The 17821-nt window shown below is 42.9% G+C and overlaps 1 protein-coding gene across 1 annotated transcript in view; it reads right to left on the minus strand.

Moving 5' to 3' along the window:
• LOC141127184 (uncharacterized) overlaps nucleotides 1–17821 on the minus strand; it is a 59120-nt gene that overhangs the window by 15139 nt on the left and 26160 nt on the right. Inside the window, exons 3-7 of the mRNA XM_073613420.1 lie at nucleotides 17410–17601; nucleotides 16592–16786; nucleotides 11342–11381; nucleotides 5353–5498; nucleotides 4977–5029 (exon numbers count right to left, since the gene is read on the minus strand). Of these exons, the coding sequence (XP_073469521.1) occupies nucleotides 4977–5029; nucleotides 5353–5498; nucleotides 11342–11381; nucleotides 16592–16786; nucleotides 17410–17601 (626 nt within the window). The remainder of the gene's footprint in view (nucleotides 1–4976; nucleotides 5030–5352; nucleotides 5499–11341; nucleotides 11382–16591; nucleotides 16787–17409; nucleotides 17602–17821) is intronic.

A 17821-nucleotide genomic window follows, 5' to 3' on the forward strand; every position in this document is an offset into this window, starting at 1 on the left:
TCATGAATCCATGATGTCTGTTGCTTAAAATATTTTTTTCCAGCAAGAACTTGTTTATGTGGTCTTTTATTAATCTCTCCAGTATCTTCCCAACTAGAGAAGTTACACTAACAGGTCTATAGTTACTTGGTAAAGACTTTGTTCCCTTTTTAAATATGGGCACCACATTGGCCCTACACCAATCCAGTGGTACCATTCCAGTCATTAACATAGTATATCCCTGTATGTTGCGGTCATTCAGGAGCTTATCTAATAGTTTCTTGAAACTATCGATGCTCCCCGCTGAGACCACCACCTGTGGAAGGGAATTCCACATCCTTGCCGCTCTTACAGTAAAGAACCCTCTACGTAGTTTAAGGTTAAACCTCTTTTCTTCTAATTTTAATGAGTGGCCACGAGTCTTATTAAACTCTCTTCTGCGAAAAAGTTTTATCCCTATTGTGGGGTCACCAGTATGGTATTTGTATATTGAAATCATATCCCCTCTAAAGCGTCTCTTCTCCAGAGAGAATAAGTTCAGTGCTCGCAACTTTTCCTCATAACTAATATCCTCCAGACCCTTTATTAGCTTTGTTGCCCTTCTTTGTACTTGCTCCATTTCCAGTACATCCTTCCTGAGTACTTGTGCCCAGAACTGGACAGCATACTCCAGGTGCGGCCGGACCAGAGTCTTGTAGAGCAGGAGAATTATCTTTTTATCTCTGGAGTTGATCCCCTTTTTAATGCCAATATTCTGTTTGCTTTGTTAGCAGAAGCTTGGCATTGCATGCCATTGCTGAGCCTATCATCTACTAGGACCCCCAGGTCCTTTTCCATCCTAGATTCCCCCAGAGGTTCTCCCCCCAGTGTATAGATTGCATTCATATTTTTGCCACCCAAATGCATTATTTTACATTTTTCTACACTGAATCTCATTTGCCATGTAGTCGCCCACCCCATTAATTTGTTCAGATCTTTTTGCAAGATTTCCACATCCTGCGGAGAAGTTATTGTCCTGCTTAGCTTAGTATCGTCTGCAAATACAGAGATTGAACTGTTTATCCCATCCTCCAGGTCGTTTATGAACAAATGAAATAGGATTGGTCCCAGCACAGAACCCTGGGGAACCCCACTACCCACCCCTGACCATTCTGAGTACTCCCCATTTATCACCACCCTCTGAACACGCCCTTGTAGCCAGTTTTCAATCCATGTACTCACCCTATGGTCCATGCCAACGGACCTTATTTTGTACAGTAAACGTTTATGGGGAACTGTGTCAAATACTTTTTCAAAATCCAGATACACCACGTCTACGGGCCTTCCTTTATCTAGATGGCAACTCACCTCCTCATAGAAGGTTAATAGATTGGTTTGGCAAGAACGATTCTTCATGAATCCATGCTGATTACTGCTAATGATATCGTTCTTATTACTAAAATCTTGTAAATAGTCTCTTATCATCCCCTCCAAGAGTTTACATACTATTAATGTTAGGCTAACTGGTCTGTAATTCCCAGGGATGTATTTTGGGCCCTTTTTAAATATTGGTGCTACATTGGCTTTTCTCCAATCAGCTGGTACCATTCCAGTCAGTAGACTGTCTGTAAAAATTTGGAACAATGGTCTGAGTTCCCCAACTACCTTGACTGAGTTCCCCAAGTACCTCGGATGCAAGCCATCTGGTCCCGCTGATTTATTAATGTTAAGTTTCCCAAGTCTAATTTTAATTCTGTCCTCTGTTAACCATGGAGGTGCTTCCTGTGTTGTGTCCTGAGGATAAACACTGCAGTTTTGGTTACTGAAGCCCCCCGATTCCCTCGTGAAGACTGAGGAGAAGAATAAATTCAATACCTTTGCCATCTCCCCATCCTTTGTAACCAGATGTCCTTCCTCATTCTTTATGGGGCCAATATGGTCTGTCCTCCCTTTTTTACTGTTTACATACTTAAAGAATTTCTTGGGATTTTTTTTGCTCTCCTCCGCTATGTGTCTTTCATGTTCTATCTTAGCCATCCTAATTCCCTTACATTTCTTGTTGCATTCTTTATAAAGTCTGAATGCTGATGATGATCCCTCAACCTTGTATTTTTTGTAGGCTTTCTCCTTTGCTTTTATATGCATTTTTACATTGGAGTTAAGCCATCCAGGATGTTTGTTCGCTCTTTTAAGTTTATTACCCAATGGGATACATTGGCTAATGCCCTTATTTAATATGCTCTTAAAGCAAACCCATCTCTCCTCCGTATTCTTTGTTCCTAATATTTTATCACAGTTTATGCCTTTTAGCAAGGTTTGTAGTTGAGGGAAATTGGCTCTTATGAAATTCAGTGTCTTTGTATTCCCTTTAAACTTTCCCTTTTCCCTTTTATTCCCTTCCCAATAAAATATCCTGCAAGACATTAGGGAACTGGCGAGCCTTAAATGAATGCGCGGTTCCCTCCACCCAGTCTATGTCTGGATAATTAAAATCCCCCATTATGATAACACTTCCCATCCTTGCTGCTAATCCAATTTGTGATAGGAGATCCGTCTCCACTTCCTCCCTCAGGTTAGGGGGCCTATAGCATACTCCCAGTATTATTTTCCCCTTAGCTTCATCCCTTTGGAGCTCTACCCATAAAGATTCCACCTCCTCCCTAGCCCCCTCAGTGATGTCATCTCTCACATTCACTTGTACATTATTCTTGATATATAGGCATACCCCTCCCCCTTTTTTACCCTCTCTATCCTTGCGGTATAGGGTATACCCTTGAATGTTTGCCAGCCAATCATGAGAGCTGTTGAACCAGGTCTCTGAAATTCCCACAAAATCCAAATCCTCCTCGTACAACAGTATCTCTAGTTCACCCATCTTGTCCGCCATGCTCCTGGCATTGGTGAACATGCCACATAGTTTAGACCGGTCGCATATTGTCCTCGTATTGGGTGTTTCGAGATTGCAACTAGGACTTGCTACTATACTCACCTTGTGTTTTTGTGCTTTGGTTAACCTACCACTAATGCCCCCAATACTACCCTCTGGAATATCTTCCGCGCTGACTATCTCTACCTCTGGACCCTCCCCCCCATCACCTAGTTTAAAAACCCCTCTAACTTTTTGGACATGGATGCACTAAGCAGGCTAGACGCTGAGCCAAGAGGAGGCCGAAAAGAACAGTCAAAAGACCTGCGTAACAAAGTAATGAAACTTTACAAAGATGGAAAAGGATATAAAAAGATATCCAAAGCCTTGAATATGCCAGTCAGTACTGTTTAATCCCTTATTAAGAAGTGGAAAATTAGGGGCTCTTATTTTCAATATCAATGCCAAAATTTCACAATTTCTGCCAGGGTGTGCAAACTTTTGAGCACAACTGTACGTGTGTTTTTTTATCATATGGATTTTTTGGATGACCACTTTACTGTAAATGTCTGTACGATTTTCTGCATATCTTTTTAACTACTTCAGCCCCGGAAGATTTGGCTGCTCAATGACCAGAGCATTTTTTGCGATACGGCACTGTGTTGTTTTAACGGACAATCGTGCGGTCGCACGGCGTTGCACCCAAACAAAATTGACGTCCTCTTTTTCCCACAAATAGAGCTTTCTTTTGGTGGTATTTGATCATCTCTCTATTTTTTGCTATAATAAATATCCCCAATTTTTAAAAATAATTTTTTCCTCAGTTTAGGCCGATACATGTTCTTCTACATATTTTTGGTAATAAAAATTGCAATAAGTGTATATTGATTGGTTTGCGCAAAAGTATATATAGCGCCTACAAAATAGGTGATAGATTTATGGCATTTTTATTATTATTTTTTTACTAGTAATGGCGGCGATCTGCAATTTTTATCGTGACTTTGACATTATGGCAGACACATCGGACACTTTTGACACATTTTTGGGATGGCTGATAATTATACAGCGATCAGTGCTATAAAAATGCACTGATTACTGTATAAATGTCACTGGCAGGGAAAGGGTTAAACACTAGGGGGCGATAAAGGGGTTAACTGTGTTCCCTAGTGTGTGTTCTAACTGTAGGGGGGGGGGACTGACTATAGGAGATGACAGATCGTGGTTCCTAGCTGATAGGAACTCACGATCTGTCTCTCCTCACAGAACAGGGATTTGTGTGTTTACACACACACGTCCCTGTTCTGCCTCACGTGCCTGAAATCGCTCGTGGCCAGCGGTCATCGCAACTGTTGGCCACGAGCATCGGCATACCTGCAGTGCAGAGGGCGCGTGCCTGCCATCCCACTCAAAAGGAGCTGACGTATAGCTACGACGGCTCATGGGAAAGTGCCGACCTGCCACAGTATAATGATGGCAGCTGGTCGCTAGTGGTAATGTATTTTTGTATACCATGAATTTATAATAAACCATCAATTGTATCCAAGTTGTCTTTAGTTAGTGTTTTTTTCATATATATATATAGATCTATATATAGATATATATATAGATCTATATATATATCTATATATATATCTATATACTGTATATATATATATATAAATATATATATAGATATATATATATATCTATCTATATATCTATATATATATTTATATATATATATATATGTGTGAGTTCTCCTTCATGAACACTTTCCACCCAATCTGTGGACCTCATTGACCTACCACTATGAGAATCTTCTGTAATCTTCTTATTGGTATGTAAGTGTCAGTAAATACCGGGCCCGGACTGGTGATCTGACAGCCATGGCACGGGTCAGAGTGATTGGTTTCTATGGGTTTTTAGTTGATGAGGAACTGCAAGAAAACAGAGCAATCAAATCCTTCCTGAACTCATAAACCAGCAATGTTCACTGCTACTTCTTCACCGGGGCTCGGAATATCGGTCCTGGAGACAAGCCATAGACAGTTCTGCTCTACCAAGTTTAGTTACATTTGGCCACATAGCCAATCAGAGGGTTTCTTACATTTTATACTGTCCTGTTATCAAAGAAAAGTCAGCTGCTGATTGGTTGCAGCGATGGAGGTCTCACCTTTAGGTAGAGGTTGGTCCTTGTCCGGTGTGACGATTTCATAATCTTTTTATCTGAGGAGAAAAAACAATTTCAGCACATTAATGGAGAGGGGAACCAATAAATGGGCGGACAGGACTTCCTGTACACTTATAGGCAAGGGACTCAGGATGAGGAAGGCGGAGAGGACAGGAAAAGGGCAAATGGAGGGAAAAAATGTCTTGCAGGTCAGAGCCAACATTGTGAAGATTGTAGAGGATCCTCACCTGCTTCTGTTCTGTAGCATTGTCTCCCTGTTAAAGGAAGTGGAAATAGAACAACTCTACTGGTCAGACCAAGAGGTAATAAAACCCTGTTATAGGGGAACTCAGAGAAACGTCTTCTGTGTCCGGATTACCTGGCTGTCTTTGGCGTGGACTCTCTGCTAATGAAGATCTTCTCTTTACAAAGCCGGAGAACTTGACAATGAGGATCACCAGAATGGTTATCAGCTTCACCACCATCGGAGGAATGACCCCGAGACAGCAGGAAACCCCGATATTCCTGAGAGGAGAGAAGACGGGGGATCGGTATGATATAATGAAGAAATACAGATTCCATCCTTCTCTACTCCACCAACAGAACTATCAATATCTTTTTATTCTGAAGAACTTTCCAGCCAATCAAACTGCATTCATTATTAATGGCACCCCGGAGGCAGATTTCTGCATGCAAAAACACGACAAACACAGCTAAACACGCAGTTAAAAAAGTTTGTACAGTCTGTTACATTGTATTTACTGACAATGACTTCAGATATGAGGAGGGAAGAAGGTCTGTTACATTGTATTTACTGACAGTGACTTCAGATATGAGGAGGGAAGGATATCTGTTACATTGTATTTACTGACAGTGACTTCAGATATGAGGAGGGAAGGAGATCTGTTACATTGTATTTACTGACAGTGACTTCAGATATGAGGAGGGAAGGAGATCTGTTACATTGTATTTACTGACAGTGACTTCAGATATGAGGAGGGAAGGAGATCTGTTACATTGTATTTACTGACAGTGACTTTAGATATGAGGAGGGAAGAAGATCTGTTACATTGTATTTACTGACAGTGACTTCAGATATGAGGAGGGAAGGAGATCTGTTACATTGTATTTACTGACAGTGACTTCAGATATGAGGAGGGAAGGAGATCTGTTACATTGTATTTACTGACAATGACTTCAGATATGAGGAGGGAAGGAGATCTGTTACATTGTATTTACTGACAGTGACTTCAAATATGAGGAGGGAATGAGGAGGAGGAAATGATGCCCTGCCTGAGGACTGACCACCACGTCCACCTTTGCCTGTGGACACATTTGTTGCTGGCCCCCTTACAGTGCCAAAGTGAACGTCTGCCTCTCCTTGTTGTCCTCTCAGAAATTATTGGGAGGGAGGGGGCGGTGCTTATAAGCAAATGTAAAGGAGAAGTTGAAATCTGTACGTAGATGCACTTTAATCAATGTAAAGAGATGTTTGGTGCCCTTTAATTTGAGTACTCAAGCTACACAGACACACTCCACGGATACAATATAATATACTGCAATATAATGCGCCAAACGTACAGTGACGCACAGAACTATATGGCGTTAAACTTGCAGTAACGCACACAGAAGTAAATGGTGTTAAACTGGCAGAAACGCACAAAACTATATGCCGTTAAACTTGTAGTAACTTACACAGAACTATATGGCATTAAACTGGCAGTAACTCACACAAAACAATATGGCGTTAAACTGGCAGTAACGCACGCAAAACTATATGATGTTAAACAGGCAGTAACGCACGCAAAACTATTTGGAGTTAAACTGGCAGTAACGCACGCAATACGATATGGCGTTAAACTGGGAGTAACACACGCAATACGATATGGCTTTAAACTGGCAGTAACGCATGCAAAACTATATGGGTTAAACTGGCAGTAAAGCACGCAATATGATATGGCGTTAAACTGGCAGTAACACACGCAAAACCCTATGCCGTTAAACTGGCAGTAACGCACGCAAAACTATATGGCGTTAAACTGCCAGTAACGCAATCAAATAGAAGTATGGAATAGAATAGAAGTAAAATAGCACAGTATAGCACACTAACTAATAGCACTGAACAGAGCCCTGTTCTATCTCTCTCCACACCAAAATCACACTGAAAATGGCTGCTATTGAAAGAATACTTTTATACTGTGGGGCGGGAATGAACCTGATTGGATAAAGTCATGATGACAGTGTCCAATCATGACTCTGACAGTGCTCTATGCCCTAATTGGCTGAAACTTTCACTGCTTCAGCCAATCAGGGCTCGCAATGCACTGTTCAACGCCACAATGCATTGTGGTCGGTTCGGGGGGCCGAACAAACGGTCGAACGCCCCGTTTGTTCGGCTGTTATCTGAACATCCGAACAACAAATGTTCGGCCTGAACTTATGCTCGGGCCGAACCGTTCGCCCATCCCTACTTAGGAGCTACATTGAGGAAAATGACCTCCAAGGTTGTATTCTTAGGAAGTAGTAAGGTAGGTAGTAAGGAGGGGTTTGGGTTCCAGGAGAACTGGGCCGACTTCTCAGACAGCTACCAGCTCTATAGAAGTGACGGACTGCACCTAAATGAGGAGGGTGCAGATCTGCTGGGAGTGAAGATGGCCGAAAAGTTAGAGGGGCTTTTAAACTAGGCGACGGGGGGAGGGCCCAGAGGTAGAGATAGCCAGTGCGGAACATATTCCAGAGGGTAGTACTGGGGACATTAGTGGTAGGTTGACTAAAGCATCTAGACCCGAGGTAAGTATAGTAACAAGTCCTATTTGCAACCCCAGAGCAACCAATAAGGAGATAGTATGTGACCGGTCTAAACTACGTGGCATGTTCACCAATGCTAGGAGTCTGGTGGACAAGATAGGAGAAATGGAGCTACTGTTGTATAAGGAGGATTTATATTTTGTAGGAATTACAGAGACTTGGTTTGACAGCTTTCATGATTGGCTGGCAACCATTTAAGTCTATTCCCTATATTGAAGGGATAAGGAGGGTAAAAAAGGGGGAGGGGTATGCCTGTATATCAAAAATGATGTACAGGTGAATGTGAGAGATGACATCACTAAGGGAGCTAGAGAGGAGGTGGAATCCTTATGGGTAGAGCTCCAAAGGGATGAAGCTAAGGGGAAAGTTATACTGGGAGTATGCTATAGGCCCCCTAACCTGAGGGAGGAAGTGGAGACGGATCTCCTATCACAAATTGGATTAGCAGCAAGGATGGGAAGTGTTATCATAATGGGGGATTTTAATTATCCAGACATAGACTGGGCGGAGGGAACCGCGCATTCATTTAAGGCTCGCCAGTTCCTTAACGTCTTGCAGGACAATTTTATGGGTCAGATGGTAGACGCACCAACTAGAAATAAAACATTACTGGATCTACTGATTACCAACAATACAGACCTGATCACAGATGTGGAAATACGGGGCAATTTAGGTAGCAGCGATCACGGATCAATTGGCTTCAGTATAAATCCCACAAATAGGAAACATAAGGGGAATACAAAGACACTGAATTTCAAAAGAGCCAACTTCCCTAAACTACAAACCTTGCTAGAGGATAATAATTGTGATAAAATCTTAGGAACAAAGAATACGGAGGAGAGATGGGTTTGCTTTAGGAGCATATTATATAAGGGCATTAGCCAATGCATCCCAATGGGAAATAAATTTAAAGAGCGAACAAAAGTCCTGGATGGCTTAACTCCAATGTAAAAATGCATATAAAAGCAAAGGAGAAGGCCTTCAAAAAATACAAGGTTGAGGCATCATCATCAGCATTCAGACTTTATAAAGAATGCAACAAGAAATGTAAGGGTGCAATCAGGGCGGCTAAGATAGAACATGAAAGGCACATAGCAGAGGAAAGTAAAAAAAATCCCAAGAAATTCTTTAAGTATGTAAACAGTAAGAAAGGGAGGTCAGATCATATTGGGCCCATAAAGAATGAGGAAGGACATCTGGTTACAAAGGATGGGGAGATGGCAAAGGTATTGAATTTATTCTTCTCCTCAGTCTTCACGTGTGAATCGGGGGGCTTCAGTAACCAAAACTGCAGTATTTATCCTCAGGACACAACACAGGAAGCACCTACATGGTTAACAGAGAACAGAATTAGAATTAGACTTGAGAAACTTAACATTAATAAATCACCGGGACCAGATGGCTTGCACCCGAGTGTACTTAGGGAACTCAGTCAAGTAATTGCAAGACCATTGTTTCTAATTTTTACAGACAGTCTACTGACTGGAATGGTACCAGGTGATTGGAGAAAAGCCAATGTAGCACCAATATTTAAAAAGGGCCCAAAATACATCCCTGGGAATTACAGACCAGTTAGCCTAACATCAATAGTATGTAAACTCTTGGAGGGGATGATAAGGGACTATATACAAGATTTTAGTAGTAAGAACGGTATCATTAGCAGTAATCAGCATGGATTCATGAAGAATCGTTCTTGCCAAACCAATCTATTAACCTTCTATGAGGAGGTGAGTTGCCATCTAGATAAAGGAAGGCCCGTAGATGTGGTGTATCTGGATTTTGCAAAAGCATTTGACACAGTTCCCCATAAACGTTTACTGTACAAAATAAGGTGCGTTGGCATGGACCATAGGGTGAGTACATGGATTGAAAACTGGCTACAAGGGCGTGTTCAGAGGGTGGTGATAAATGGGGAGTACTCAGAATGGTCAGGGGTGGGTAGTGGGGTTCCCCAGGGTTCTGTGCTGGGACCAATCCTATTTAATTTGTTCATAAACGACCTGGAGGATGGGATAAACAGTTCAATCTCTGTATTTGTGGACGATACTAAGCTAAGCAGGGCAATAACTTCTCCGCAGGATGTGGAAATCTTGCAAAAAGACCTGAACAAATTCATGGGGTGGGCGACTACATGGCAAATGAGGTTCAATGTAGAAAAATGTAAAATAATGCATTTGGGTGGCGAAAATCTGAATGCAATCTATAGACTGGGGGGAGAACCTCTGGGGGAATCTAGGATGGAAAAGGACCTGGGGGTACTAGTAGATGATAGGCTCAGCAATGACATGCAATGCCAAGCTGCTGCTAATAAGGCAAACAGAATATTGGCATGTATTAAAAGGGGGATCAACTCCAGAGATAAAACGATAATTCTCCCGCTCTACAAGACTCTGGTCCGGCCGCACCTGGAGTATGCTGTCCAGTTCTGGGCACCAGTCCTCAGGAAGGATGTACTGGAAATGGAGCGAGTACAAAGAAGGGCAACAAAGCTAATAAAGGGTCTGGAGGATCTTAGTTATGAGGAAAGGTTGCGAGCGCTGAACTTATTCTCTCTGGAGAAGAGACGCTTGAGAGGGGATGCGATTTCAATATACATGGGGACTGGTGACCCCACAATATATAAATACCAGACTGGTGACCCCACAATATATAAATACCAGACTGGTGACCCCACAATATACAAATACCAGACTAGTGACCCCACAATATATAAATACCGGACTGGTGACCCCACAATATATAAATACCGGACTGGTGACCCCACAATATACAAATACCAGACTGGTGACCCCACAATATATAAATACCGGACTGGTGACCCCACAATAGGGAGAAAACTTTTCCAAAAAAGGGAATTTAACAAGACACGTGGCCACTCATTAAAATTAGAAGAAAAATGGTTTAACCCGTAAACTACGTAGAGGGTTCTTTACTGTAAGAGCTGCAAGGATGTGGAATTCCCTTCCACAGGCGGTGGTCTCAGCGGGGAGCATCGATAGCTTCAAGAATATATTAGATAAGCACCTGAATAACCACAACATACAGGGATATGTAATGTAATACTGACACATAATCACACACACATAGGTTGGACTTGATGGACCTTTGTCTTTTTTAACCTTGCCTACTATGTAACTATGAGATGTGTTACATTGTATTTACTGACAATGACTTCAGATGTGAGGAGGGCAGAAGATCTGCAGGTGAATCATAATAGATAAATATTGCTGGTGAATCAGAAAGCACTGAGGCCATTTTATTCCCAGAGCAGCCAGGCAGTTGGCATTTCCAAAAGGAGATTAACAATGACAGACCCCCCATATCCCCTCAGTACAGGTTCCCTCTCTACGCTTTATTGTAATTTCCCAAATATATCCATATCAAATCATCATCTTGTTTCAGAGCCCTCTTCTGTCTACAGATTTCCTGTATTGTCAGGGAGGATGCTGTCTGCACACTGTGAAGTCCTTGCCTACATTTAGATTGCAGGCTGGTGGAGGGGGTTATAGACAGGAGACACCCAATGACTGGACTAGATGTCAGATGTAAGTCATACTCACTTCCAGGACACCGAGTGATTTGAGATGATCGGAATAACAGCTGGAATGAAAGAAAACACAATGAGAGAATCAGAAACCAGATAAGGAATCTCCTGCAGCTAAATGTGCAGTTCTTATCTAATTGTGAAGATAGGATGTACTACACACACCTCAAAATACTGCATGGCATTTGTAGTACATCATATTATTATGCTCCCAATCTCACTTCCCAGCATCTCCAAACTGTCACAGTGATACTTGCTGTGTAAACAGAGCAGCTGTCAAAATAGACTGGTACAATGTTTATAAACATTGATCAGAAATAGAGAGTTACAAAGTAACATTGTTTATAAACATTGATCAGAAATAGAGAGGTACAAAGTAACATTTTTATAAACATTGATCAGAAATAGAGAGGTACAAAGTAACATTGTTTATAAACATTAATCAGAAAGGAGATAGAGAGATACAAAGTAACATTGTTTAGAAACATTGATCTGAAAGGAGATAGAGAGATACAAAGTAACATTGTTTATAAACATTGATCAGACAGGAGATAGAGAGATTCAAAGTAACATTGTTTATAAACGTTGATCAGAAATAGAGAGGTAAAAGTAACATTGTTTATAAACATTGATCTGAAAGGAGATAGAGAGATACAAAGTAACATTGTCTATAAACATTGATCAGACGGAAGATAGAGAGATACAAAGTAACATTGTTTATAAACACTGATCAGATGGGAGATAGAGAGATACAAAGTAACATTATTTATAAACATTGATCAGACGGGAGATAGAGAGATACAAAGTAACATTGTTTATAAACATTGATCAGACAGGAGATAGAGAGATACAAAGTAACATTGTTTATAAACATTGATCAGACAGGAGATAGAGAGATACAAAGTAGCATTGTTTATATACATTGATCAGAAAGGAGATAGAGAGATACAAAGTAACATTGTTTATCCAGTTGCCGCCCGCCCACCGTCAAATGACGGTGGGGCGGTATGGCTCTCATTCTGGTACAACGTCATATGACGGCGTCCCAGAATGGCCGTAGTTGCGTGCGCCCGCGGGGGTGCGAAGAGCAGCAAGCACCCCATGTCTCTGGGACACGGCGCAACCCCGATCAATAACCATGTGATTGGCTGTGTCCAATCACAGCCGGTCACATGTGAACATGGAGATGCCGGTAATCAGTGCTCCTCGCCTCACACTGACAGAGTGTGGGGAGAGGAGAGCCGATCAGCAGCATCTCCTCACAGGGGACATCTAGGCATGTAATCAGGGCACTGAACATCAATGCTCTGATTACAATATAACGCCAACAGTATCACCAATCAGTGAAGGAAGATAGAAGAAAGAAGAAGCATTTAAATAAAGGAATTGTCAAAAACTGTCTCTTGTTATTTTTAACATTTTTGACAGTTTTTTAGTGAAATGGTAGGGGTAAGTACCCCCTTACCATTTCACACAGGGGGGGGGCGGGATCTGGGGGTCCCCTTGTTAAAGGGGGCTTCCAGATTCCGATAAGCCCCCCGCCCGCAGACCCCCACAACCACCGGACAGGGTTGTGGGGATGAGGCCCTTGTCCTCATCAACATGGGGACAAGGTGTTTTGGGGGGCTACCCCAAAGCACCCTCCCAATGTTGAGGGCATATGGCCTGGTACGGTTCAGGAGGGGGGGCGCACTCTCCTCCCCCCCTTTTCCTGCGGCATGCCAGGTTGCGTGCTCGGATAAGGGTCTGGTATAGATTTTTGGGGGGACCCCACACCGTTTTTTTTTTTTGGCGCGGGGTTCCCCTTAAAATCCGTACCAGACCTGAAGGGCCTGGTATGGAATTTAGGGGTACTCCCACGTCATTTTTAAAAAAAATTTTGGTTCGGGGTTGCCCTGTGGGGAATTCCCATGCCGTTTTTATCAATGAACTTCTATGTGTATTGTCGGCAATGCAATAGCCGCGGGTAGTTTTAAATGTGTTTTTTCCTTTGAAATGTCATTTTGCTGTCAGACTGTTCTAAACACGGGAAACATGCGCCCCTTTACAGGCATACTATAGACACCCCCCAGGTACGAAATTTAAAGGGATATTACACTTTTATTGTTTGACTTTAAGCATTATTAAAATCACTGCTCCTGAAAAAATGGCCATTTTTAAAACTTTTTTTTGCATTGATCCATGTCCCCTGGGGCAGGACCCAGGTCCCCAAACACTTTTTATGACAATAACTTGCATATAAGCCTTTAAAATTAGCACTTTTGATTTCTCACGTTCGTGTCCCATAGACTTTAATGGTGTTCGCGTGTTCGAACGAACTTTTTTGCCTGTTCGCATGTTTTGGTGCGAACCGAACAGGGGGGTGTTCGGCTCATCTCTATTAGCAATTACAGGCAGTGCTGGCTATCAGTGTCGCCTTTCAGTGCTGTCCATCAATACCCATTACTGCTGTCAATCAGTACCCATCAGTGTCGCCCATTAGTGCCACCCATCACTGCCTATCAGTGCCTCCTATCCGTGCCCACCAGTGCCACATATCAGTGCCACCTATCAGTCCCCATAAGTGCGGCATATTAGTACCTCCTCATCAGTGCCACCATCAGTGCCACCTCATAAATGCCCACCAGTTCAGCCTAACATTGCCCATCAGTGCCGCATCATCAGCGCACATCAGTGGAGGAGAAAAAGGACTTCATTTCTGTGAGTATATTTTATAACTAAGAAAAAAAAAAATGTTGGTCTTTTTTTTGTAAAAAATAAAAAAAAACAGCAGTGATTAAATAAGAAAGCTCTATTTGTGTGAAGAAAATTATAAAAATTTCATTCAGGTACAGTGTAGCATGACCGCGCAATTGTCATTCAAAGTGCGACAGCGTTGAAAGCTGAAAAATGGCCTGAGCAGGAAGGGGGTTTAAGTGCCCTGTAGGCAAGTAGTTATATATGTTGATCAGACAGAAGATAGAGAGATACAAAGTAACATTATTTATAGACATTGATCAGACAGGAGATAGAGAGATACAAAGTAACATTGTTTATAAACATTGATCAGACAGGAGATGGAGAGATACAAAGTAACATTATTTATAAACATTGATCAGACAGAGATATAGAGATAAAAAAGTAACATTACTAGCATCATAATAAGTGTGATTTTATACAGGACACATTAGAGAACAAAAGTTTTACTTGCTAACCACATCAACATTTTTTTAACCCCTTCAATACCGGGCTCTTTCACCCCCTTCCTGCCCAGACCAATTTTCAGCTTTCAGCGCTGTCGCACTTTGAATGACAATTACGCAGTCATGCTACACTGTACCCAGACAATATTTTTATCATTTTGTTCTCACAAAAAGAGCTTTCTTTTGGTGGTATTTGATCACCTCTGGGATTTTTATTTTCTGCTAAACAAATAAAAAAAGTCTGAAAATTTTGAAACAAAAATTCACTTTTAAGGGTCCTTTCACACTGGGGCGGTTTGCAGGCACTTTTGCGCTAATAATAGCACCTGCAAACTGACCCGAAAGTGCCGCTGCTTTAATTCCAGTGTGAAAGCCCCGAGGGCGATGCGCTGGCAGGACGGGAAAAAAAAGTCCTGCCAGCAGCATCTTCGGAGCGGTGAAGGAGTGGAGTGTATACCGCTCCTTTACCGCTCCTGCCCATTGAAATCAATGGGACGGCGCGGCTATACCGCCGGCAAAGCGCCTCTGCAGAGATGCTTTGCGGGGGTTTTAACCCTTTCTCAGCCTCTAGCAAGGGGGTAAAACCGCCCCGCTAGCGGCCGAATACCGACGGTAAAGCGCCGCTTACAATAACGGCGCTTTACCGCCGACAACGCCCCCGCCCCAGTGTGAAAGGACCCTAAGGCAGCACCAATGGGCACTGATAGGGTGGCACCAATGAGGTGGCACTGATGGGCACTGATGATGGGCACAGATGGTGGGCACTGTGATGGACACTAATATGCGGCACTGATAGACGGCACTAATGGGTACTGATAGGCGACACGGAGGGGCACTTATGTACACTGAGAGATTGGTATCAATTGTGGGCACTGATTGGCATCCCTGGTGGCCATGGGTGGCAAACCTGGTGGTCACAAGTGGTGGGCATCCCTGGTGATCCTGGTGGTCCTCGGTGGGCATTCTGGGGGGGCTGCCGCTGATAATCAAGCAGCACAGACCCCCCCTGTCAGAGGAGCAGCCGATCGGCTCTCCTCTACTTGCATCTGAGGGACGCGAGTGAGGAAAAGCCGATACACGGCTTTTCTTGTTTACACCGTGATTGGATACGGCTGATCACGTGGTAAAGAGTCTCCATCAGAGATTCTACCTAGATCGAAGTTGCGGTTTGTCGGACTGATACGCCTCACCACCGATCGCCATGGGCACGCGCTGGCTCGTTATCCTGATCACTTCATGTGACATCCGGTCAGGATAACTAAACCACTTTGCGCACGTCATATTGCTATATGGTGGGCGGGAAGTGGTTAATGAATGCTTATCAAAAGAGAAAAAAAAGGTGTGCTTTAGGGTATTGTTACTTTTTTGTCGATGGATTGTTTAAAAAATAAAATTATTTTTGCAAGACAATATCTTACGTTTTAGACCCCTTTCCCACTGGGGCGGTTTTCAGTCGCTTTAGCGCTGGAAATAGCCTCTGTTAAGCGCCTCCCATTCATTCCAGTGTGACTTTTCGCACAGGGCAGGGCTCTTGCTTCGGGGCGTTGGGAAAAGTCCTGCAAGCATCATCTTTGGGGCGGGTTGGGAGCGCTGTATTTAGCGCTCCCAAAATGCCCTGCCCATTTAAATGAATAGGCAGCGCTTTCAAAGCGACTGAAAAGTGTTTTTAAAGCGCCGCAAAACTGCAATTTTTAAACCTTTTATTGGGGTTAAAAACGCAACCCAAAAAGCACAAAAGCGCTGCATAAACAGCGCTAAAGCGCTGCTAAAACGAGCGGCGCTTTAACGCTAACAGCTGGCGCTTTCAGTGTGAATCTGAATCTGAAGTAATGGCAGTTATTGCTGAATATTCATTCCCATAACAAACATGTAAGGATTGCTCTGCTCCATGGGGGGGGGGGGGTGTACGGGGTGGGGGAGGGGTTAAGCTCTGATTGCACTGCTTCATCCATACTGGATTTAGTTGAGTTTTGGAGAAGTGAATAAAATATCCTCCATATTGTCACACGGGTCGGTGAGGGAACATTATGAGTATAAGGTGTGATCTGGCCATTGAGCTCCAGCCAATTAGAAGTATGACTTACTTGGTGAGTAGATACAGAAAACCTCGGTCACATTCCAAACATTGTTGCTGTCGGCTCTTATACATCGGATTTTGCTGTAATTGGGCCAATATCCTGCGGGACACGTTATCGTCACTTCCTCATCCCGATCATAATATTCCTTCTCTGGATACATGCTTATATTCTGCCCTGAATAAGTCAACCTCCCACATTTCCCTGGAATAGAGAAAATACAATGGCCATTACTGGGGGTCACCAGGGTGATTAATGGGATGCCAAAGGCCTAATAAGGTTTAAGAGTAATATAAGAGCAAACCATGGTACGCACAGATGGTAGAATGGCTGGATGAAAAAGTAGAGGTGGAATCACCAGTAGGGTCTCACCAAGGGGTGTCAGGACTACAGACCACCATGTGTTCACTGGAGCTACTAGTAGGGAAATGATGACACTCCTGTGGCCCTCACTGAGGACACAGTTGAGACAAAGGGTGACGGGGCCCAGTGTAATACAAGGCCAGACTGGAAATGAGCAAGGAACTCTGGAGGGTTTATAAAGGAATGGTGTGGAGCAGAGATGCAGAAGATAGGAAACCACAAAGTAATCAGATGGCTGAGGAGAGGAAGGGGTTAATGGATCAGCTCTTTGTACAAAGTTGGAATTAGTTCTGGGTTGAGAGACACTTTATTAGCCAAACTACAGAATGAGAGTCAGTTGTTTGAACACTCAGGTACATTTTGAAAGCAGCAAAGAAAACTTCTGACCAAGGAGAAGACAAGATCTCTGACATATATGTAGCTCAGCCAAGTCTTCGGGTCTGTAATAAGTGAATGAATCTTACGTGTACACGGTACCGGCTCAGAATGAGGATAAAACTGGAAAACGTCTGACTCCTTCACACATTTCAGATGGAACACCCTTTTTTCATACTGGTCCTTACATGACACCTCCACCACTTTGTTCTCCTCTATGGTCTCAAATCCAGGAGGGAAATCCACTATGGAGGCCCAGAGTGGAGTCTTCTTGCAGACCCCTAAGAAGACACAACACACCAATATTATTATTACATCTATATCTATGGGGCCAGATTTGTAAATGATCAGAGAAATAATCATTTTTGGTGTGCGTAGAGTTTGTACGTCTTTTGATTTTAGTACGTTAGAGTGTAAATACTTCACCATCCAGATATTGATCAGTGTGGGACCCGCAGCCAGTGACACATGGTAGGCATTGTATAGCTCCCTCCTCCTTTT

The sequence above is a fragment of the Aquarana catesbeiana genome, linkage group LG01 (genome assembly GCF_042186555.1).
Source record: "Aquarana catesbeiana isolate 2022-GZ linkage group LG01, ASM4218655v1, whole genome shotgun sequence".
NCBI classification, from domain to species: domain Eukaryota; kingdom Metazoa; phylum Chordata; class Amphibia; order Anura; family Ranidae; genus Aquarana; species Aquarana catesbeiana.